The sequence below is a fragment of the Seriola aureovittata genome, chromosome 2 (assembly GCF_021018895.1).
Source record: "Seriola aureovittata isolate HTS-2021-v1 ecotype China chromosome 2, ASM2101889v1, whole genome shotgun sequence".
Classification (NCBI taxonomy): Eukaryota; Metazoa; Chordata; class Actinopteri; order Carangiformes; family Carangidae; genus Seriola; species Seriola aureovittata.
Window position 1 is genome coordinate 15953335 of NC_079365.1, and position 22014 is coordinate 15975348.

Below are 22014 nucleotides of genomic sequence, written 5' to 3' on the forward strand. Positions count from 1 at the left end.
TTCATTGCGGTAACGTAATCAGAGGCTGCAGCTCAGTGCTGAAAGGTATTTATGGAGCACACAGTGAGTTTATTCTCCTGCAAACATGTGGCCTCCATGTGTACTGTCCATACAAGTCACATTGCTGTTATTAATCATCAGTCCGTCGGCTTCATACAGTAAGTAAAAAGTATATACACCAAATAAAACTAGTAATAACTATTAAAAAAAACATACTGTAAGTATACTGTCACACTGCAGCACTCGACTGCTTCTGGTCCCTTTTCTCAGTTATAAAATAGAGTCTGTGCACATAATCAGTAAAATCTGTGTCTGTTTCTAAGAAAAAAAATACAGGGCAGTTGCCTTATTATGCACAATTCGTTTGTTTCCTGGCACTCGCGCTCAGTGAAGACCTTCCTTCTTTCTTTTTCTGTCCTCGACTGTTAATATAAATGTGGAGGAATCGATGCCAAACTGCAAAACTGGCAGAGTTTCCTTCCTGCGCTACATCCAGATTCTGTGTGGAGGAGAATCCTGCGGTGATTTGGGTTTCTTTCTTGAGTAAGAGCAGGAAGTTTTGCGAAGATGTTGAGCAAGGATCAAGTACAGATGGTTGCCAGTAATCAGCAGGCTGCTGGCGTTTTCAGCACAGCTGTGGAATCACATCACTGCGTTCCCTCGAGTTAAGTGTTCTTTACTGTACAAAATATTTAAAAAAAAAGAAAACACCATCAAGATGACACAAGTGTTCATTTCAGTGTCACAAAATAAAAGGAATTAAATAGTTAGAGTTTGAACACTGAGAAACATTTGTGTGGGTCAATATTGCTTTTCAGACATTCGTGATGAGTGGGGTTTTCCCTGGATTACAAGGTGGTGTGCTGGTGATTCTGGGTTTGAGCTCTTGATCTCAGTTTCCTGCCAACAGTAAGGACGATGGAAGAGGAGGTTGCCGCCGTTTCATCTCCTGCTGCAGCTGCTCCTTCAGGGTGGATACCTGGGGGGGGAAACAGAGGGTGAATAAACTATATTCTACATTTCTATACATCTGTAATTTAGATCACATGGTTACAAACTGATGCCAAAAGCTTCTCCCTCAGGTGGCTGCAGATAACAAGAGGGATGAGGACCTCGCCGTGTCCCATTTGTTTCCATGTGGAACTGTGTATCCATATAAGAAGTGGGAATAACAGCTGTGCGGCTGCGGCTATCTTATTTAATAGGGACGATGCAATTTAACATAGTTCCAATACAAAAGCATGAAACTGATGTGTTAAACAGAGAAGCTGATGAGAGTGCACAGGCCAGGCAGGTTTGACTTGGTTATAACGACTTACTATAAGTCTGTCTCAAGCTAAACAGACTATTGTAATGTAAAAACGCCACCAACGATTGAACATGCAACAACACCGCAGGTGGACAGGAGTATTTTCTGCACATTTTTTTGCTACAGCACAGATACATGCTTTTATTTTGTTGAAGCTAAAGAAATAATCCAAAAAGCTGAAGCAAAGCACTGCTGAACCAGCGTGTGTTCAGAAGTAGGTGACACAAACAGCAGAGATCATCGCCTCAGGCTGAGTGACGCTATGAAACCACAGTGAAGTTCTTTAATTCCCTGGTTTTGGTTTTGGTTCAGAATGTTATTGTTCGTCATCTTCATGATTATAAGCCACCAAACTCTGTGATGTGTGTGAGGACCATCCATCTTTGTAAACAGGCCAGTTCATACTGTATATGCCTCCCACTGCTGTTCTGCTGCTTCATGAAGTTTGTTTTAAAAAAAGAAAAAGTCTGAAATTAGCAGTGACTCGTTCTTGAAGCATTCACCTCAAACTGTAGCTCAACAAAAGCAGCTTTATTCTTTATACTTGTATCATCAAAACCTCACGAGGACTGAACACAGATATGAAATATCCCGAATATGTCACCATGACTCTGATCATACAGGTGTGATCACTCATTGTAGCAGCGAATAAAAAAGTGTGAAAGGTTAAACCTGAGAGACCTCAGCCAGCGCAGCGTGCATACCTGCTCCTCCAGGCCTTTGACTCGGTGTCGGTGAGCTCGCTCTCTGGTGCCCAGCGTTCGCTCCATGTCCCTGAAGCTGGTCTTCACTCTCTCCGCCTCCCGCTGAGCCTCGTCACGCTGTCTCGCCAAACTCTCACACAGACTGTGTGACTGCTCCATCTCGGTAAGCTGAGTCTGTTCATCACACACACACACACACACACACACACACACACACACACACACACACACACACACACACACACACACACACAAGTGGAAGAGAATATATATCATATTGAAAAACTCAAGAGTTTGGCTAGAAAACTCTAACTCAGTTCTTGATCAAACGCAGACAGCGAACAACCCGACGACCACGTTGGAGCCTCTGTGGTGACCGAGGGGAAAACTGTACTCGTGTTTTCTGGAGTTGCACTTAACTAAAGCCGTTTGGAACAATATGAATGTAAGCACAAAATCATGGGATTTGCCTTTCCAAACAACTGTGCTGTGATGCGCCTATAGGGAACATTGAGGAGACTATATTTTGCTGGTAAACGCTGGTGTAAAGCTGATCCTCGAGGTAAAAAGAAGCAGCTTCATGTATTATATTTATTGTACCGTCTCATGTTCTCGCTTCCAGATCTGAAGCCCCTCCCCAAAAAATTTAAGTATAATAAAAATAAGAATAATATATTACATTTACACAAACATTTAATAATTAGGTATTTAGTCACAGAATTTACAGATGAGTATATGTAATAAATCTAATGTTTTCTCCAGGTACGGCTAACACCTGGGATCTTTATAAAGCCTGGAGAAGCTTTTCCACCTCTTCCTACTAACTTTCACTTCAAGTTCAGTGGCTCTGATTTTTTTTTTGCACGTTAACCAGCAGCTGTTGGGTTTAATAATTGTGAAAGTGAAAGGGAAAGAACTTACATACCCCAAAAACATTCAGTCAAAAAAGTTCACTAACTATGGAATTAATTTGTCGTGGCAAAGAGCAGTTGTTCTCACTGTGAAGTGTGTTTGGTTTTGTCCTTCAGTGAAAGGCGATGGACTCCAGGCTGCGCGCAAGCTGTCACCTGTGATCGCAGGTGTGAAGCAACAGCTAAGAAAACAACTTCTGTGGCGAGTCGTGTCACGAGGATTCACTTTGCAATAACTTTTGAGGGTTTTTTCTGCCTATTTAACGCACAGTTTGTCGTACTGAGGACTGATCTGTCAGTGTATTGCAGATCACCTCCTCACCTGCAGCATCAGTATCTGTTGCTGTGCTTCCTGCAGCTCCTGCTCGGTGGTGTTCAGCGAGCGATCCAAACGGCTCTTCTCTGCAGACAGTCGCATGCTGCCTTCTTCAGTCTTCAGCTTCTGACGCTCAACCTAATAACATTTGTATTTATAGAAATATAACCAATAGAAAGAGTGAGATCCCTTCCAAAAAAAAAAAAAAGTCAAATGTGAAAACCTGATTGTGATTTCAAAGCAGAAAACAGAGAATCAGAGAATCATCAATTACTCAAAGCACAAGTTAATGTCATTAAAATGTTGGTTTTGTGTGACCAACAGTCCAAAACCTAAAGATCTTAAGTTTGCTGCGTTATAAGACAAAGAAGAGCAGAAAATCCTCACTATTGAGAGGCTGAAACTCGCTGAAACACAACCCTAATTGAATAATTGAGCAGTTGTTACAACTCTATTGTATAGCAACTGGTGACATTTGTGAATCAGATGTTTTTTGAACTTTATATACAGAATAAAAACCAGGGGAAAGCTCAGATGAGGACAAAGAAAGCCAACAACAACAATGTCTGCTCGAACTCACAAAATATTTACTGCATCCGTCTGACCCGAGAAGATGCGTCTTCAGCAACACAATTTGAGAAAAACATGTAGCGCACTTTCTCTGACACTGTAAATTTGGAAACTTTCCAAACGGCTCACGGACCTTTGAGTTTCTTAAACCACAAAAGGCTCTTTGTAAAGACAGTGCTGACCTTATCTAGTGTATTCCTCAGTGCATTCTTGTCTTTCTCCAGCCTCACAGCCTGTCTCTCAGCATCTTTTTTCTCCGTCTCAAGCATGGCGACCGCTCGCTGCAGCCCACGCAGTCGCTCCTCTACAGCGGCCCGCTCTGTCTGAGCTGACTGGGCGCTGCGCTGCGCCTCCAGGAGGGCAGCCGAACGCTGACGCAGAGCCTGACAGAAGGAAACACACAGATCGCACACGATGACATCAAGCGCAGGAGTTACACTCCTGTTACAGTGAGCCTTGAGTTAGGGCGTTTGCTGAGGACTTTATTTGGGCAGATGTTTGTTTGAGATTATCTACACCTCTTGAGCGTTATTGAGCTCAGCCTCCAGCTCCTCTCGTCTCAGCTCGCTCTGGTTCAGCTCGCTCTGAAGGCTTTGCAGGCGCTCAGCGAGGGTGGCCATGCTCCTCCTCGATTCACCAGATGACGCCCGGACTTCATCCATTCGTTCCTTAGTGACACAGAGTAATCACCGCATAAACATTCACTTTTTTCATCCACATTGTTTCAGGCTTTGTCTCCTTCTGTTTCACCCACCTGTAGAAGTCGTTTGTCCTGTTCAGCCACACTCAGTGTCTTTTGCAGAGCCACCAGACGACTCTGTGTGCTGCTGTGAGCAGCCGCCGCCTCCTGAAGGCTCTGGTTTAGAGAAGCGGTTTTCTCTTTGAGGAAAGTTTCACCTTCCTGAGCTTTGAGCAGAGCCTGGCTCAGCCTCTCCACCTCTCTCTGCAGCAGAGACACACGAGCTTCTCCTTCTGCCACCTGCGGGTTGTAAAAATCACATTCATGCAAAATTCATTCGGCAAACAAATAATAAGAAAGCACACATACTTCCCTTAAAAAATATTACAAACTTACAGACCCGTAAAATAAAGTTTTACCAAACTCAGTAACTGACATTGCAAACTGTGTGTTTCAAAACCAGGATAAACAGATGCAGCACTCAGATATGAAAAGGAAAGGACTCTGTATCAGCCTGTGCTGTACCTGTTTGAGTAGAGAGTCATGGCGGTCCTGGGAGGCCTGGCTGTCAGCCTCCCGGTCTCCCAGACTCAGTTTGAGTCTCTGCAGCTCCCCCTCCAGACTGCGCCTCCCCAGCTCCACCCTGGTGGCCCGGGCTTCAGCTGCCTCCAGCGCTTCCCGCAGACGCTTCCTCTCTGCCTCCAGACGCATCTCAGCAGCGCGCTGCTTTTTCAACTGATCCTGCGGAGGCAGAGAGAGTACTGAGATGATTTTAAAGACCAGTTGGTCTTTATTAGAGAGCAGATTTCTTTGTTTGTACAACGGAGACCTGAGATTAAAGACGGTCTTCATAAATCCTCCTGAGCCTTTTTTCGAAAATGCCTCTTGTTCTAAAAATGTCTTCAGCTAACAAATATACATTTCTTCCCTCGCACACACACACACTCATGAAGTTTTGTCTGTCTGTGCTGTAAGCTGCTTCTTTTCCCAAGCGCCTCACTGTCACGCTGTGTCCCTGCTCCTCCTGGAGTCCAGAAGGTGAATTATTATGAAAGGCGCTGGCATTAAAAACAGACATATGGAGAGCTGACATGGGACAACACAAAAGGTGTGACACCGTGTGTGTGTGGCATCTGTTGTTATTACATTCCCTGACCGTTTTTGCTTCTAGATATTGCTCCACTATTGAGAGCTGCCATATGGTGATCATGACAGATCAGCGGCCACCGCTGAGCGAGTCACAATACAAATACATGGTGTTTACGTACGTGCACACAAGAGCACGACCGTGCGTGTACCTGCGTGTGTTTCTTATCCGTCTCAGAGGCCTGCAGTGCTCGCTCTAAATCCTTCACCCTGTCACTGAGAGCTCTCCTCTCTCTGTCTCCTCTCCTCACCGTCTCCTCCTGCTGCTGGAGCAAAATCTGAGTGGTGGTCAGACGCTCGTCCAGACCACGCTTCCCTACAATCACACACATTAACACACATCAATACAAGACAACGTAATGTAACTGCTGCGGCTTTTTGTCGTAGTTGTAGTTCATGTTAAGATTGTAGTTATTTATGTTTTCATTATTCCTTTTTGTTATTTACCTTTTTGTGTCTCCTTACGTTGTTTTGATTTTGTGATTCATATGTGACGCTGCTATCTATCTATCTATCTATCTATCTATCTATCTCTCTATCTATCTATCCATCCATCTATCTATCTATCTAGCTAATCAAGTGTATGGGCAGTTGGACAGGAGATATTTGTGCGCCTGTTTCTCTTCAGACTACATGGACAAATGAGAAAAATGTTTAACCTTCTTGGTATTCCTGTAAGGTGTTTTGTAGCTGAGTGAGACGACTCTGAGTGGAGTCTCTTTCCTGCGTCAGCTCCTCCGCCTCCCGCTGCAGGGCCCCCAGCTGGCATCGAGCATCATCCTTCACAAAATCAACAATAAACAAAGACTTGAACCACACAAACCAAAATAATTGTCCTTGAATGACCATGAATATTTACTTTGTGTTTTTTTCGTGTGTGTGTGTTTGTGTGTGTTGTGCAGTTCTTTTACCCGCTCTTTGTGTGCGTCACGCAGCTCCTGGAGGAAGTCTCTGAGACCGCTTCGCAGAGTCTCGGGGTCCAGCTCTGACTGAGGGAGAGGCAGCGGTGTGTCGCCTCTCTCAGGAGACACCGCCCCGGAGCCTAAAGTATTGTCAGGGGTGCTCACTCGAAATTCTGTAGAAGAGAAACAAAGAAAAAAAAAAGAAGAGAAAGAGTTTAAATCAACTACTGTTTTTTATTTTATTTTGAAACATCTACAGGAGGGAAGGAGGGGTCACATTTGTCCGTCACATTTGTCAATAATCTAGAACAAAAGGCTTTATGAAGCAACTAAAGAAGTTATCCTCGAAGACGGGCCTGCAAAGGTTTAAATAAACTGAGATTTTCTTTTTTATTTTACTTTACAATTCTTCATTTTAATGTTTTTCATGTTATTTATTCTGTCTATATTGATTGTATAAATACATATAAAATGTATGTATCTTTATTTTTTTTACTCCTTTTTTGTGTAAAGCTCTTTGACACATTTGATTTGCTGTGTCTCAATATAGTTTTGTAGTCACTATTTATATATGGTGTATACAGTATTTATTCATTTTTTATAGTAGATACTAATAATTTAATTAGGTTACTTATCTGTAATATGCACATGTTTTTGCTCTTCTGTTGGATGCAAGTGATCAATAAAGTTTATCTTTTCTTATTTATTGAATGTAGTATAAGTGTAAACATTTGTTGATTTTACTGTATTTTCTTCAGATGGACCCCTGGAAAAGAAATTGTTGCCAAGGTAACAATTAAATGGGATCTGAATAAACATCACAACAATAAAAACCAAATCATCCAATTAAAAGTTACCATATTATAATTTTTTTAATTATTATTTAATGTCAGAATAAAAGCCTAAATCCCATGTTGCAGAGATGAACCTGCATGTTTCATTCTTACCTTTAGGAGGCGAGAGAGAGGAGCGCATGGGTGAGATGCTCTGGTGGCGTGACATGGTGCAGGGTGATGTGGGGCTCCCCCCCGGGCTCCTTCCCCGGCATCCTCTGCCGCTCGCGCCGATGCCGAGCGTTCGCGTCAGTGCCGACTGGAGGCTGCTCAGACGAAACTCCAGGTCCCTCCTCCCGGCCTCGGCCCGGGTCAGCTCCGCCTCTGTGGCGGCCAGGCGGCCCTGGGCCTCGCTCAGCTGCAGGCTGGAGTGGGCGGCAGAGTCCTGAGCTGTCTGAGCACGCAGCGACAGGTTCTTAGCTTCATCCTGAAGCTTCTTCTCACAGCCACGCGCCTCCTGCAGCTGAGCAGTCAGTTCTCTCTCGCAGCCACGCCAGCCCGACTCAGACTCCACCAGGCGCTTCTGAATCTGAGAAAGCTACAATGAAAAATAAAAAGAATAAAGATCATGACACAGTGAAGACCGTAAATATGACAAGAGCCATCACATCTTTCCCCCTCCTCCGTCCTCACCTCTTTCTTGAGGGAGTCTCTGGTTGCTTCAGCTTCAGTTAACTTCTGTTTGAAGGTGAAAACCTCCTTCCCTCTCTCCTCCTCTCTTTGCTCCTCCAGTGACAGGCGAGTCTGCAGATCTGCAACCTCCCTCCCTTTCTGCTCCTTCTCTCCGTCCAGAACCTTCAGCTGCAGCCAAGAAAAGCAAAAATCAAAAAACTTCATTGTGGTTTATTTCTTCCCGACTAAATGTGACATTTGAACCGGAAAGTTTTAAAGCAAAGCGAAGCACACGATCCAAAGCATGTAGTGTGACAGCTTGTCTGACCTGTCTGCGGAGCTCCTGCAGTTCTCTCCGAGCTTCCAGTCGTGACCTCTCCACTTCTCTCAGGCAGCTGCGCAGCTCCATCACCTCTTTCTGAGCGGATGAAAAATTCTCTTCCAGCACAGCCAGCCTCTGCTCCTTCTCCTCACACTGTCGTTTCACACTGACAAACCAAACACACACACACACTCTCTTACACACTACTCTTAACGGACCTGCATTTGTCTTATCTCTGTCTTTCCAATTCATTCAAGCGTTTACCTGATTCTCTCTGTTTCTACACTTCGTAGAGTTTCTCTCAGCTGCGTGTTTGATTGGCTGAGAGTGTCTCTCTCCTTGCTGACATCACTGAGGTTGCGTCGCAGCTCTGTGCTTTCTCGTCTGTAGTTTTCTGCTGCGTCCTGAGTTTGGTTGTGACGGCGCTCGGTGTCCAGCATGTCCCGTCTGAGCTGGTCTCTGCTCTCCTCGCTCGCTGAGAGAGAAGCTCTGCACTGGTCCAACTGGAGGGTGAAACTCATGTGTGTTACTACAAACTGATGTAACAGAGAGGAGCAACAAATATGGCAAATACAGTCATTACATCCACCAGGGAGGTTTGATTGTTTATTACTTTATTTTTTCAGTAGAGTGAAAAGTTGGGGCACAGGCCAAAGAACAAGGGATCAGTTTTTTGGTGCAGATCCTGATTTTTTTTTTAACATTTTAATTATCAAATAGATTTCTTTTTTTTTTTGGAACGTTTTTGTCCCATGATGCATGTGTCATATTTGTCAAAGCACATCCAGATCCAGAGATAGAGAGACTTTTATCAAAACAACAGCTGCCTTGATGGAGGTAGGCTTTGTCTCTTCTCATGCATCACTTCCATGTTCTGTGTGTACAGGATCATCTACCTCTTTGAGAGCAACATCAGCGCGGGACTGAAGGTCAATGCAAGTCTCTCGTAGACTGTGGAGTTCACGTTCATGAACAGAGGCCGAATCCTCCAGCCGACAGCGAAGCTCCAGCAGCTCAGCGGTCAGAGCCTCGACTCTGATCTGGAGGGAAAAAAAAAAAGTATAATATTTTAGTTGATCTTTCTGATGCTTTTGTGTTAGAATAGAGTGGTGATAATTCAACAACAACAGAAGATAAATTCAGACAGGAAGTCGCATCACCTGCTCCTGCTCTTTGTAATGAGCCGCTTCTCTGGACATCCTCTCGGCCTCCAGGGCAGCAGCTGACAGCTCGGCCTGCAGACTGGACAGCCTGTCAGACAGAACTGTTTTCTCCGCCTCTTTCAGAGAGAGGGCCTGAGAAAAAGAAAAACTCTGGTTAACGCTGAGAATGAACTTATATGAGATGTGCCAGAGTTGAACCACACTGTTTCTATACTGTATCTAATACGATAATAACCGTTATCATATAATTACAAATTACCACACCTCCTTGTTTTCATAATTTTAACCTGATATTATGATTCCACTTTATGAGTCTAAATTATTATATATATAACCCGTCTCTACAGCACCACAGTCCCTCAGTCTTGGCCCCAGATCAGACCTGTTGTTTCTCAGTCTCAGCCTGCAGAAGACTCTGATCTCTGTCGTGCTGGAGACTCCTCAGTTCATCCTGCAGCTCTTCGCTTTCCGTCTGCGCTCTTTGGAGCTGATCGTCCGTCTCCTGCCGGAGTTTCCTCAGCACGACCTCGTGCTCCATCAGCAGGCCGTGTCGCACGACCTCCTGCGAAACAGAGCAGCCAGGAGCACAAACACAGATTAAAGAGTCACTTGCAGAAGTAAAACATGTCTACAATTAGCACTTTAATTTACACATTGAACCACTGAACCTTCTGACCTTTTCTGAGACCAGTCTCTCCACCTCCTCCTGATGTTCGGAGATGGCCTTGCGCAAAGCCTGCTGGGCCTCCAGCTGTGCTGCATTTAGAGTCTGAGTCAGAGCCTGTTTCTCCCTCTCAGCCTGGGCCAACGCATTCTCCCCATCTGAGCGAACACGCCTCAGTTCAGCTAAAAGTCCATCCAGGAAAACAAAACAGAGGGAAACACAACATTCAACCACCAGGTTGTTATTAGTCATATCACCAACCAACTGGGTTTCTCACTATATCAAATATCTTCAGTTTAGCATATTTGTGCCATTGTTTTCTCTCTTTTGCTTTAGTCCTCTTCTATCTTTGCTTTTTACATGTTTTCTCCTACACGCTGTCTCCTTGTCACTCACCAGCAGCAGTTTCAAAGCGGACTCGAAGGTTTTGGTTCTCCGCCTCCAGCTGCTCCCTGCGAGACTCCACCTGAACGAGCTGCTGCTGCACCTCGAACAGACTGGTCTCCAGGGACTCCCGCTCCGACCTGTGGGGTTGTACAAACACGATGTTACACACACACACAGAGACACGCGTGAAAACGTATGTGCCATGGACAAACAACAACACACACCTGAAAGCAGCCAGTTCCTCCGACAGCACGGTGTTTTCTCTCTCAGATGCCGTCAGCTGGACCACCAGAGCTGCTTTGTCTCGGGCCAGTTCTGCCCGACCGCGGCCGACCTCCTCTAAGGCTACCTCGTTCCTCTGGCCCTCTCCTCTGGCAAGACTTAACTCTGATCCCAGAGAGGTCACCTCGCCACAAAGCTGTCGACAGAGGCCGAAAACAATGTGGGGGGGAGAAATTATAGAAATGAAAAGCCATGCGTAAAATTAAAAAACTCCTTCCCATGTGATGCTTCTAGGAAAAACATGCTGTGATTGTGTTATTCACTTTTTTCTTCTGGCATTTCATGCTGTTGAGAAATGACTCTCTTTAACAAGGTCAGTTTCCATTGTTGTTTTAGACAAATGAACATCTTTGAAACATTGTAGCTGCATGAAAGTATTTCTGGATGAGGTCACATCCTCTACTTATAAGGCATGTGACCTAATTAACAATTAAATAGGCCCATAAATGACAGGTGATTGCCCATAGCTAAGTGCTTTTAGGTCGGACTTAGCCTTTCAATGATGATGTAATATAAGCTTTTATGTACCTGGGTGACTTTCTCCTGCAGCTTAAACCTCTCAGCCCTGAGACTCTGGAGCTCTGCCTCCATCCCCACGCGGCTTAACTCAGTGTCCTGCAGTGACTGGTGCAGAGTGATGCGGGTAGAGTCCAGCTCCAGCCGGTCCTGCTCCAGCCGGACCAGCTCATCTCTGATGGTCAGCTTCTCCTGCTCCACCTCCCGTTTCTGAGTCTGCAGGAGGGCCTTCTCTTCCTCCAGCTTAGAGACAGAGGTGAGGGTGAGACTGAGTGAGGAGGCTGAAACGTTCACATTAAAAGGCCCTGAAAGCCTGTTTTCCCCAACCAGCCTTTTACCATGGGTGATGAGATCCTGCATTAACACAGCTTTCTTCCAGTGGCGGTTATTTCACATTAGAGATTTCTGTTTTTTATGTTTGTGCTCTTCTCACTGGGTTAAAGTGGACAGGACTGTTCAGCAACATTTGGATCTGAATCTAGTGATTGAGGGCCACACCCGCACGGTCCTGATGAAGCAGGTTAGCTGAATTTTGAGTGTTAAACCCTGAATAAAATAAAACAAGGCGGCTGCTTATTCAGTCATGAATATTTAATATCATGGAGAGATGGGAGCTTTAATTAGGGCTTCACTTGGCCAACCATGAATTGGGGGAAGGCTGCAACTGATTTTTGTAACTTTCCGGCAACCACGCCCACTTTACACGGCGAATGGCCAGGTGTGCGGCCGTGTCAAGGTAAGGCAGAGTTTAAACTTCTCTGTAGCTATTTTCTTCTATTTTAACCAGGTTTTAACCATGATCGCCTTCGAGGACAGATGGTCCAAAAGTCTGTACCTTCATCCCCATTTGTGCGATTCATTGCGTTGAGACTATAAAAGACATGCAAAAGACACAGAAATATTCAGGTGTGTAGCCAAAGGAGGCTATGAAGGCAACCTTCTGCCTCACCTTCAAATGTGTCCGTTTGGAACAGGAAAAAAACTAAATAAATAAAATGTGATCAAACACGACACAGCAACAGGTTCATTTCAAGCTTATTGACCCCTTTAAGAGAGTCAAATACATTCTTGAAATCCCCTTACCTGGAGGATGTAGGTGTTTAGGTCAGCTTTATCCTGGGCCAGGCCCTCATTCATGCTGCTCATTTTGGCCAGGGAGTCTCTGAGAGCAGCCTCCTCAGACTGTAGCTTGTTGAGCAGCAGAGAGAGCTCTGCATTATTGCTCTCAGCCTGGGGGGGTCAATAAAGGTCATAAGATATTAAAGGTCGTATGCAAAATAGAAAACACAAAATACTGAATCAGTAAAAATTAAATGAGTCAACGTTTTCTTACACGAGCAAGTGCCTCAGACAGTTGGGTTTTCTCTCTCTCCAGCAGCTGCCTCTCAACCTCCCCCTGCTGGTGAGTTTCCTTCACCGCAGACAGCTCTCCACGCTGAGCAGAGGCTCGACTCTCACTCTGATCCCACTGCTTCTGTCTGTATCAAGGCAATGCATACAGTATGTAGTACTACATCAATACATTTTATGGCTACTAATGAGAAAGTTCGGCTCTGTGCGTGTGTGTGCTTGTTTCTGTGTAAAGGTTATGGGTAAAGCCTTAAAGGCCCAGTATAAGATATTCGACATATCACAGTTTTACATATTTTATTCATGTTTTCTCTTAAGGAAAAACAATGTGTCCAAAAAGGCGAGCGCTGTCAGCCATGCGACAAAGCAGCAGTCAAGACAGGATAAGAGACTTTCATCCGATCTGTTCAACAATGTTTGTTGGTCAAGGAGGTCGGAGTGTTGAGAGAGGCAGGAAGGCTTTGTAAAAAGACGAGGAAGAGCTTTCGGTTTTGTAAGCTCATACAGATCTTTTGAATGGCTCCCTGTGAGCCGATGCACTGTGTGTTGGCTGCACTAGACCTGGTGGATTAGCACCTACATCACATTCACTTAATCACTATGAATTAGCCGACTTACATCCTCTGAGTCTCTGCCTTCGCCCGGTCTCTCTCCTGAACGGCGGCCTCCTTCTCCTCCCTCTCGTGATCTCGCTCTCGCTGCGTGGACGCCACAGTCAGCTGCAGCTTCTCACAGTCCATCTGCAGGATCTGGTTGCTGCTCTGTGCTGCTTGTACGGTCTTCTCCAAGTTCAACTTCTCACTGCAATGTTCATGATGCACGTAGAAGAGCACATTTTACACTTATGGTTATATTACCGAAAGGATTCAAGGATTAGAAGCAGATCGTTAATGGTGATGTAACTGTCTGTAAACCTGGCCAGCGTGTCCCTCTCCTGCTTCAGACGGTCCTTTTCTCTCTGTGTGGTGTCTCTCTCTCTCTGAGCGGTGTCCCTCTCTCTCTGCAGAGCTTGGTTCCGCTGTTCTGCATCTCTTTTAGCCGAATCTGCTTCTGAAAGCTGCTTTCGTAACTGTTGTAATGTGGACTGGGCAGAGAGCAGGCGCCCTCGAACGTCCTGCAAACACACAGCAAGACAGTGGAGGGAATGACATGTTATATGCATATAATAATAATTACTAAGTGCCCACATAGCTTAGGGGTTAAGATGTAACCATGAATCCATCATGTCGCTCTACTGTCTGTAACAAAGGCTTAAAATGCCCCAAAATACTTTAAGAAAGAGGTTTTAGCTGTGCTAACTGTGCAGATAACAAGTCTACATCTCTCTCCCAAGACCCCTGAGCTTCCCCCATTTACAACATCTACCATCTCATACATTTGCATATGTGTGGTCATGTTAATGTTGTACACAGCTCCTTGCAGTTTAAATCCTGGCCACAGATAAATAAAGAAAAGAGTAATTATTGCAGTGGAGTGGAGCACTGTGTGTGTGTGTGTGTGTGTGTGTGTGTGTGTGTGTGTGTGTGTGTGTGTGTCTGCGCACGCGTGTGTTGACATGTCACCTGCAGCTGCAGTGTCTTGTTTGTGACTGCAGAGTGGAGAGCAGACAGCGCCGCCTCCGGGAGAGCAGCCAGTGAGGAGGGACGAGAGGGGGAGGACGACCTCCGAGGAGAGGAGGAGCGGTGAGGGGAGGAGCCGCGCATCAAGGCCAGCAGCGGAGCCCAAGAGTTGTCCTGGTCCGCTTCTGATGACGACTCTCCATCTGACAAAACCGTCTATAAAAGAAAATTCAAATGAGGCACTGGCATCCTAATGTTATGAGAGTGTGTGCAGACGTTCTTTTTTTTTTACCTGAGCAATGTCCCGCAGTGTGTCTAACAGTGTTTCAGTGTGAGCTCTCATCATCTGCATGTCAGTCTCATCATTACCACTCTGCTCCTGCAGGAAAACCAGGGAAATGAAGCACAGACACCTCAGCCGCCTGAAGGAGGAAGATTAAAGCAACGGAGCAGTTACACAGCCTTTAAAACCCTCCACTCACCTCCAGCCTCCTCGCCAGTGCCACGATTTCTCTTTCTCGCTCTTCCATTTGGCCCTTTAGTCTCTCCGCCTCTCGCACTGAATCTGACAACCTGATAGTTGACACAATAACAAGAATTAAACAAAATATTTGAGAAAAATTGCTGTTCAATTAAGTTGTAAAGTGGGAGGACCTGCAGGTTCTGGAAGTATTTTCCCCCCACTCTGAAATTAACTTTCAATGATACTCAATGTTACGCAACATAGAAAAACAGGAAGGACAATGTAATGATGCCACAGGTTTATGTTGTGGTCACCAGTTTTCAGCAGAAATCATGTGTCAGTTTGGCGTGAGAGGTGTGAATCAGAGCTGTAGGGATTTTAAAATACTTCACGAACAACACACAGCGCAATAGTTACTAAATTAATCCAGAATCCGAAAGTGAATGGATTTAAGATGGATAAAGTTTTGTCAGTAGGGCACTTAAGGAGCTGTGAGGTCTCTGATTGTACGTTTCTTACTGAAATGCACCTTGGGAGCCATGACAAACCTGTAAGAGAGGTCCACACTGTCACTGACCTGACGTTGAGCTCACTTCTCTCTGCGTCCGTTCTGGTCTGAAGATTCATCATCTCTGCCACGCGTTCTTTCAGCTGCTGCTCCAGCTGAACCCTCAGAGCTTTCTCCCGCTCCAGAGCCAGAGCTGCTCCTCCCTCGCGGCTCTGCAGCGCGGCTGACAGACCGGCACAGGACACCTGAGAGGAGTGGGACACCCGAGCCAGCTCGTTACGCATGTCCGACAAGTCCCTGAGATTGGAGCGAGGGAGGGGGAGGAGGAAAAACAAACAAACTGTGAATGTGCACATTTTCCGAAATGCAAACAACGTGCAGTTTACACATGAATCATCTTAACCTTTCAGTGGCACTCTTTAATTCACAGACATGCCTCCTGAACCCGACCACTTGCCGCCACAGCATCAGCAAACGACTGTGTTCACTGCTGAAATAACTGTGGAAAGACTGAAAGGAAGGATGGAGAGAAAACAATGAGTAAACGATGCTGACTCCACATTTTCCTTGATTTTTTAAATGTTTTGCCGTTCACAGCATCCTTCTCCCACCTCTTCTTCTCTCCTCCAGTCAGACTCCTTTTGTTCCAGTTCCTCCCTGGCTTTCGTCCAATCGGCAGTGAGCCTGCGGATGTCCTGGCTGAGAGCCTCATTGGCCAAACCGGCCTGTTCCAACTGCTCTCTCAGCATCGCGTTCACCGCAGACAAACTGCTGCTCCTGAAAACAGAGTAAGTCAGGCAAAAACAATGTGATATTTTGAGATGTCTCAGGAGGCTGAAGTTTTCACCAGTATGTTACATCTCTCGTGTGATCAGTCACCTCTGCTGTTCTTCCTCCAGGCGGATTAAAGCATCTTCCAGGTTGCTGCTTGATTCGTCTTGATGGCCACCGTTTGACGTCTCACTGTGACTCTAAAACGTCATGAAAAGTGCGGGAAGTTAATGATTATAGGCATAAAAGCTGGCTTCCTTAATGTTAAATAAATAACACTTACACTCAGCCTGTGTTTCTCCTGCTCTGACGACTTCTCCTGCAGCATCTGCTCCAAATCTCCACACCTCTTTTTGTACTGGAGCACCTGAAGAAGCAGCACAAATGTTACTGTATGTCTCACTGATGACATCTCAGCAAAACACAGAATAAAATAGAGTCATACTTTGGCCTGCAACTTCTGCACCAGCTGTGCCTGCCTCTGCTGACCCTCCTGGTACGCCGTGAGTTTACGCCTGTAGGAGGCTTGTTCCTCATCCAGTCGCCTGCGTAAATCCACATTCTGCTGAGCCAGGCTGCGTGACTCAGGTGAGTCATGGTCCCCATCTCCCGTGTCGAAACGCAGCGCCTGCTCCAGCTGTAGGTGGAATTAAAAATAGGACACAGACATATTTCACACTGTTAATCTAGACCTACATGTATTGTAAATCCCAACATACTTAGTATCTGAGACTGAAAAGTTCCTTTTCACCTTGAAAACAGCAGGTGGAGAAACAATCTCACCCCAAGCTCCATCCAGTCACTGTTCTGGAGGTTTAGGTTCATACTTTAATTGAACTTAGTGAAGACACTGAGGGCAATAAAAGGTTGCTCTTTCAGTAATGTCATAGTATTTGAAGGGTTTCATTTATTTATCTTAACAATTTTACCCACCTCCCCAAACCTGTGTGTGAATATCCAGTATTATAATTTTCACTATAGGAGCTAGAAGTCAAGTATGTGTTTCAGCATGTGTTTCATAAAACATAATTCAAAGTTCATTATTGTTATAATGTTTTGGCTGTCCAGCTACATCACTTCAATAAAGATTTGGGAACTTGTTGTCTACTCCTCTCCGAATCAGTCTTCGAATGTTGTCAATGTTTAACAGTACATTGAAGTATATATACATTTAAAAACTTTTATGCTCCACTCATAATTGTAGACAAAGTACTGTGAACTTTTTTGTTTTTTTTACACTAATGGAAGCTCTTTAATCAGCATCACGTCTACAGGTGTAATAGGTGGTAGCTGGTGTCAAAAAAGAAAAAAAGGGCCTAAGACCACTCTATTTCTAAGCAATGGCATGTTGCAGAGAACATGTACGGGTTATTTAGTACAGTGATTAATATCAATCTATAATAATGAATAGTTTTTGTAAAGGAGCCATTTTATCTGAAAGAGAACGTGTTTTGATCAGAGTTGCCTTCTGGTTTTGGACCTGCGTGTTTCCTTTAGTAATGTTCAACCCAAAATGGGATGTGGTGCCCACCCACCACTACGACACCTCCTCTCCTCTCCACTGAAGCCCCTGTTTACAGTTACCCTGGGTGATAGATGCCATGGCAACATTCCACTTCAGCTCATTCCAGCCCCCATCACCTGGGAGACCGGCAGATCTCAGACAAAGAAACACCAAGAAAACAGGCAAATGGGGAAAAGGGAAAAAGCCCCTCTAGGTATATACAACCTGGAGGATTTTGAAAGTCTTGCAAACGTACTTTTTATACGAAGAGTGCAGATGATCAGTGGTTAAATCATGTATAGAAAACAACATACTTAGGTGGGACGTCATATCTATTATCACCCTGAGCCGTGTTTTTATCTAGTTCTCAGCTCACAGTTTTAAGTGTCTTAATGCACCTCTGCCCATCTTGCCATCAGTGCCAGGTTGTTGCTATCGTTGCTGTTGTTGCTGTCCTGGTGTCCTGCCTTACCCTCTCACTAATTGCACCATATTTGATGGCGAGCTCATCTCGGTCCGCTCTGCTGTGGGCCAGCAGGTCCTCCAGCCTCGCCAGCTCTCCCTGCAGCACTCGGTTCTCCTCCTGGAGGGACATGACCGAGGACATGGCCCCTGCCGCTGAGAGGAAAACGAGGACGGAGGCAACGATTAGGGCAAAGAAAAGAGTCCAAACTTTAATTTGACAGGACGAGGAGCAGACTCACAGCTGTCGTTGAGGTTCTTTGTGACAATCTCTCGTACTCGTGCTGGTAGACATGTAGGGGGGTCATCTGGTGAAGGGCCCCGGACTATCAGCCTCTTCTCCTCAGACAAAACACTCTCCTCCAGCCTCTGATAAAAAAAAAAAACCACACACACATTTACCATTTCAGTTCGTGACATTTACATAGAGAGAAACAATAATAACAGCCCTGCAAAAATATGAAGTATGCCTACATCTCAATATACAGGCAATGACAACTTAAATAAACTGAGAGATGATGGTGATTATGTGATTAAGTCCCACAAGACTAGGTCGAGCCACAGCAGCCACACCAGTCCAAAACTGCTGCCTTATAAAAACACATAATACTGTCCACCAACACAAACATGCACACACACAGAGGCCCGCGGCTTTATTTGTCACATCTCACACCAGGCAGCAGCACTTACTGCACATTCAATAAGCGATGGGAGATGGAGGAAGACCCGGTGCACCTCACCTGTATCACAGACTCCAGTTTGTTGGAGTCCGAGTCTGAGTTTTCCGCAGCGCTCATCGCGGCTGGCCGCAGATATTTCAAATCCTCCGGGGATTAACTCCGAGTAAAATACGTCTTCACAAGTTCAACGACCGTCTTTTGCTTCCCAACCGGTGCGAAACAGAAGAAAAGCTCACGACCTCAGCCTGGTTATTTGTTGCTGTTGGAGCCGACCAAGTTTGGTCGCAGAGGAGCTGCGTGTGACCGTCCTGTCGCCTCCTCCTCCGGTACAGGGAGGCACAGATTGAGGACAGCAGGATTAGTAGGTTTAAAGATGCACACCCCTCCACCTCCACCTCCACCTCCACCTCCACCACACCACCGCTACACTCTCACTGCTCGCTTTCGTAAACCACTGCTATACAGCTGCACAACAAAGAGAAACCAAAATAAAACTTTAGTAGCCCCCTCCCTCTCCATAAAGAATATAAACAGTGTTTTGACCACTGTTGTTGTGGACTATACTACTGATTTTCAAAATAAAATTCAGAGAAGGGGACGAGGACCGGGTTAGGTGTGTTTTTATTTTGTCCATTATTTCTAAATGGACAAATCAATACTAAGACCATATTTCTAATAATTTATGACTGCAGGTATTTTCCATGTGCTATTAGTTAAAGCTTGCCTAACCACTTTAACTAGTACTACCAGTTCCACTCAGTGGCCCCAGGGCAGAAAGTACGCTGCAGGCCCCACGTTTTCCGCAGATGAGTTTGGATATTACAACTATGATATGTTTTTTCTCTATAAGAAAGGACCTCAAGATTGGGTAAACATGTAGGGGGCATTTTAAAGCCCTTTTCCTTCCAATCTTCATTACCCAGTTAACCAAGTTATCACATTCCCACAACCTGTTGGGCCCTGAGGGTCTGGGGGTCTAGAAAACACTTGAAAATAAAAGCGGTTATCCACGTGTGGCGTATGGCTTCATTCTTCTTTGGTGGTATAAAACCTTTTTGAGGTTAACTGAACTGTATGTTCAGTATGGCAACATTAAGTCCCCCTATTGATATAAGTGATTATTCATGTATTTGTCAACAACTATAAATGCTATGGACGCCCATAAGTGAAGGCTGGTGCATGAACAGATATTGAATGACAATACAGTGATATACAATTTTAATAACATAAAATATGAAGTTATAATTATCATATATTGTACATTAATAAATAGGTTAAAATGACCTTATGTCTGCTTACAACTATTATTGCGTGAGAAACGATTTATTAAATGTCTGTATACTTGTTATAAATGCTACACAGGGTTAAGTTAACTACATGTAAGTGTTAGCAACCTCAGAACAATGTTTTCAAAGGGGTCTGTAGACATGTAAATGTGAAACTATGACAGCAGCATTAAACATGAGGGGTCTGAGCTGCTCCACATAGTGTTTGGATTGTCATAGTTACAGACAAGAGGATCATTGTGTCAATACCAGACCCCCAACACAGCCTTGACACACACACACACACACACACACACACACACACACACACACACACACACACACTCATGCAAAGTGACTCACAGCATTTTAACTGTGTGGTTTCAGCTCAGTTAAACATGTCAGATATCTACAATAATATATTAACGTTAATGTTATTTCATATGCTGACCAGGATATGAATGTTAGGTCATTGTGCATCCACGTTCAGAACAATGAAACAAAGGCCCACTGTCAGTGCTGAGTTTCCTATCAACTGTTTTTAGCATTACATTTTAGTATTACATTTTAGTATTACATTTTAGCATTCATAGAAATTTCTTAACTTTAAATAATGGTCAGCTGCTACTTTAAAAGTTTTTTCTTTTTGTGTGTGTGTGTGTGTGTGTCAAAAATTCACTTTTAACTGCTTAACATCTGTGGCGCCCCCAGTTGGTGTGTTAGTATATGACTAGCACTGATTTCAATGAGATCTTGTATCTGATGAACTATAGGCTACATTTACACCTGTTGATCTCTCTGCAGACTACAGCCCAAACTCTCCACTGTTCACTCCAGCTGCCATTAAACAATCAGATCAACCGCAGAATAAACAGTGGGAACTCCAGTCAGTGACCATCAGCTGCCCCCTCTCCACTTCTTGTTTGTCACCCTCATAAAGAGGAACTGTACGACTTATCACCAACATGCTCTTTATCCAAATGCATCCAGAAAGACACACCCAAGTTTTCAAAAGTCTGGGTCAAGAGTTGGTGGAGGAGGAGGAGGAGGAGGGGGAGGAGAGAGGGGGACTGTTCATTAAACTGTGAAACATCCAACGACATTTGCGAGATGATGAATTAAGACTTTGGTTCACAGTAATAGAGACTAAGATGCCGACACAAACCTGCTGATGTGGAAGCAACAGCCTAAATATAAAAGGCTTTACAATCGATATCAGCACAGTGTGTGTGTGTGTGTGTGTGTGTATGTGTCGTGTTTGCTGCAGCTTTCGCAGTGAAAACATCCACTTCCCTGTTTGATTTCTAACCTCACCTCGTCTGTTCGTTCCGCTCAGCGTCAGTCCGCCGTCCCTCCATGTTTCTGAGCGGGCGTCGAGATAACTGAGGCCGAGACAAACCCCATCCACAGCAGCTATAACGGCAACATCAGCTGGTCTCTGGCGCTGCTGCCTCGCTCACAAATCTTCTCCATGCTTTTTCCGGGGAGGGACTTCACGCCAGGCTGCCGTCTCTGGATCCAGCACAGTCTATTAACACGACGGTCCACTGTCATGACGTCATATGACCGTACGCATCTCGTTCCTATCAAAACATTTTCAATGAAATCCACCAATAAATAATGTTGTTTTTTCTTTCGTACAAATAACTGAGCAGATACAGGTAAAATATCCTGAAGTGGTAAAAACGTATTTTCCCTGAAAAAACTTTTAGTAAATTAATTAGTTTTCAGTTATATATATTTTCAGTATTTACTGGTAATACTTAATGTAAAAGACAATAATTACATAAGAGGCTTGTACCGCAGTAAATAAATAGCGATGTGTGTATTGTAGATGTAAATCTTTAGCGTCACAAAATCACCAGTGTTATGACTGAAACTTCCCCCCTATTGTTCCTGTGTCTTTACACCAGTGTGTGGCAAGAGGACAAAAGCCATCAGAAGAATCCTGTAATAGATTTATTATCACAGATTTCCAGATACCATTTTATACAACTATAGATTGTTTTGGTGCTGAATATTTGTAAAAGCTGCACACTAGCCTACACTTCAAATGTTTCATTTATGGCCAAGTTTCTTATATGAAATAAATGACTGTGAGAAAAAGTATTTGGTAACAAATCCTTATTAGATTAT

The 22014-nt window shown here is 44.5% G+C and overlaps 1 protein-coding gene across 3 annotated transcripts; it reads right to left on the bottom strand.

Moving 5' to 3' along the window:
• Positions 1–39: 39 nt before the first annotated feature.
• Positions 40–21379, bottom strand: LOC130177790 (rootletin-like). 3 transcript variants are annotated; one of them, XM_056389754.1, is made up of 38 exons: positions 21193–21379; positions 18674–18931; positions 18176–18302; positions 17944–18089; positions 16413–16604; positions 16251–16334; positions 16076–16167; positions 15808–15973; positions 15600–15706; positions 15266–15493; positions 14708–14798; positions 14518–14604; positions 14229–14441; positions 13581–13780; positions 13285–13467; positions 12650–12794; positions 12400–12546; positions 11329–11559; positions 10743–10936; positions 10528–10655; positions 10144–10313; positions 9850–10029; positions 9465–9599; positions 9201–9344; positions 8569–8807; positions 8311–8470; positions 8004–8171; positions 7485–7908; positions 6547–6710; positions 6295–6415; positions 5788–5951; positions 5015–5230; positions 4565–4789; positions 4329–4478; positions 3993–4193; positions 3247–3378; positions 2014–2187; positions 40–979 (listed from the first exon to the last, which is right to left on the bottom strand). In XM_056389754.1, the coding sequence occupies exons 2-38, from the start codon at positions 18728–18730 to the stop codon at positions 893–895; spliced, it is 6072 nt and encodes a 2023-aa protein (XP_056245729.1). In that variant the 5' UTR covers positions 18731–18931; positions 21193–21379; the 3' UTR covers positions 40–892. The 3 variants fall into 3 exon arrangements, with proteins under 3 accessions (XP_056245729.1, XP_056245722.1, XP_056245736.1); XM_056389747.1 differs by having other exon boundaries at positions 18674–18934; XM_056389761.1 differs by lacking the exon at positions 18674–18931.
• Between the last annotated feature and the right edge of the window lie 635 nt (positions 21380–22014).

What these genes read in the sequence shown, in the direction of transcription:
- LOC130177790 (XM_056389754.1), bottom strand. Translation starts at nt 18,730, where the DNA reads ATGAGCGCTGCGGAAAACTCAGACTCGGACTCCAACAAACTGGAGTCT. An exon ending in CTGAGACTGAGAAACAACAG is followed by an intron (nt 9,600 to 9,849) that starts GTCTGATCTGGG and finishes TCTTTTTCTCAG; the next exon opens with GCCCTCTCTCTGAAAGAGGC. An exon ending in CGGATAAGAAACACACGCAG is followed by an intron (nt 5,231 to 5,787) that starts GTACACGCACGG and finishes CTGCCTCCGCAG; the next exon opens with GATCAGTTGAAAAAGCAGCG.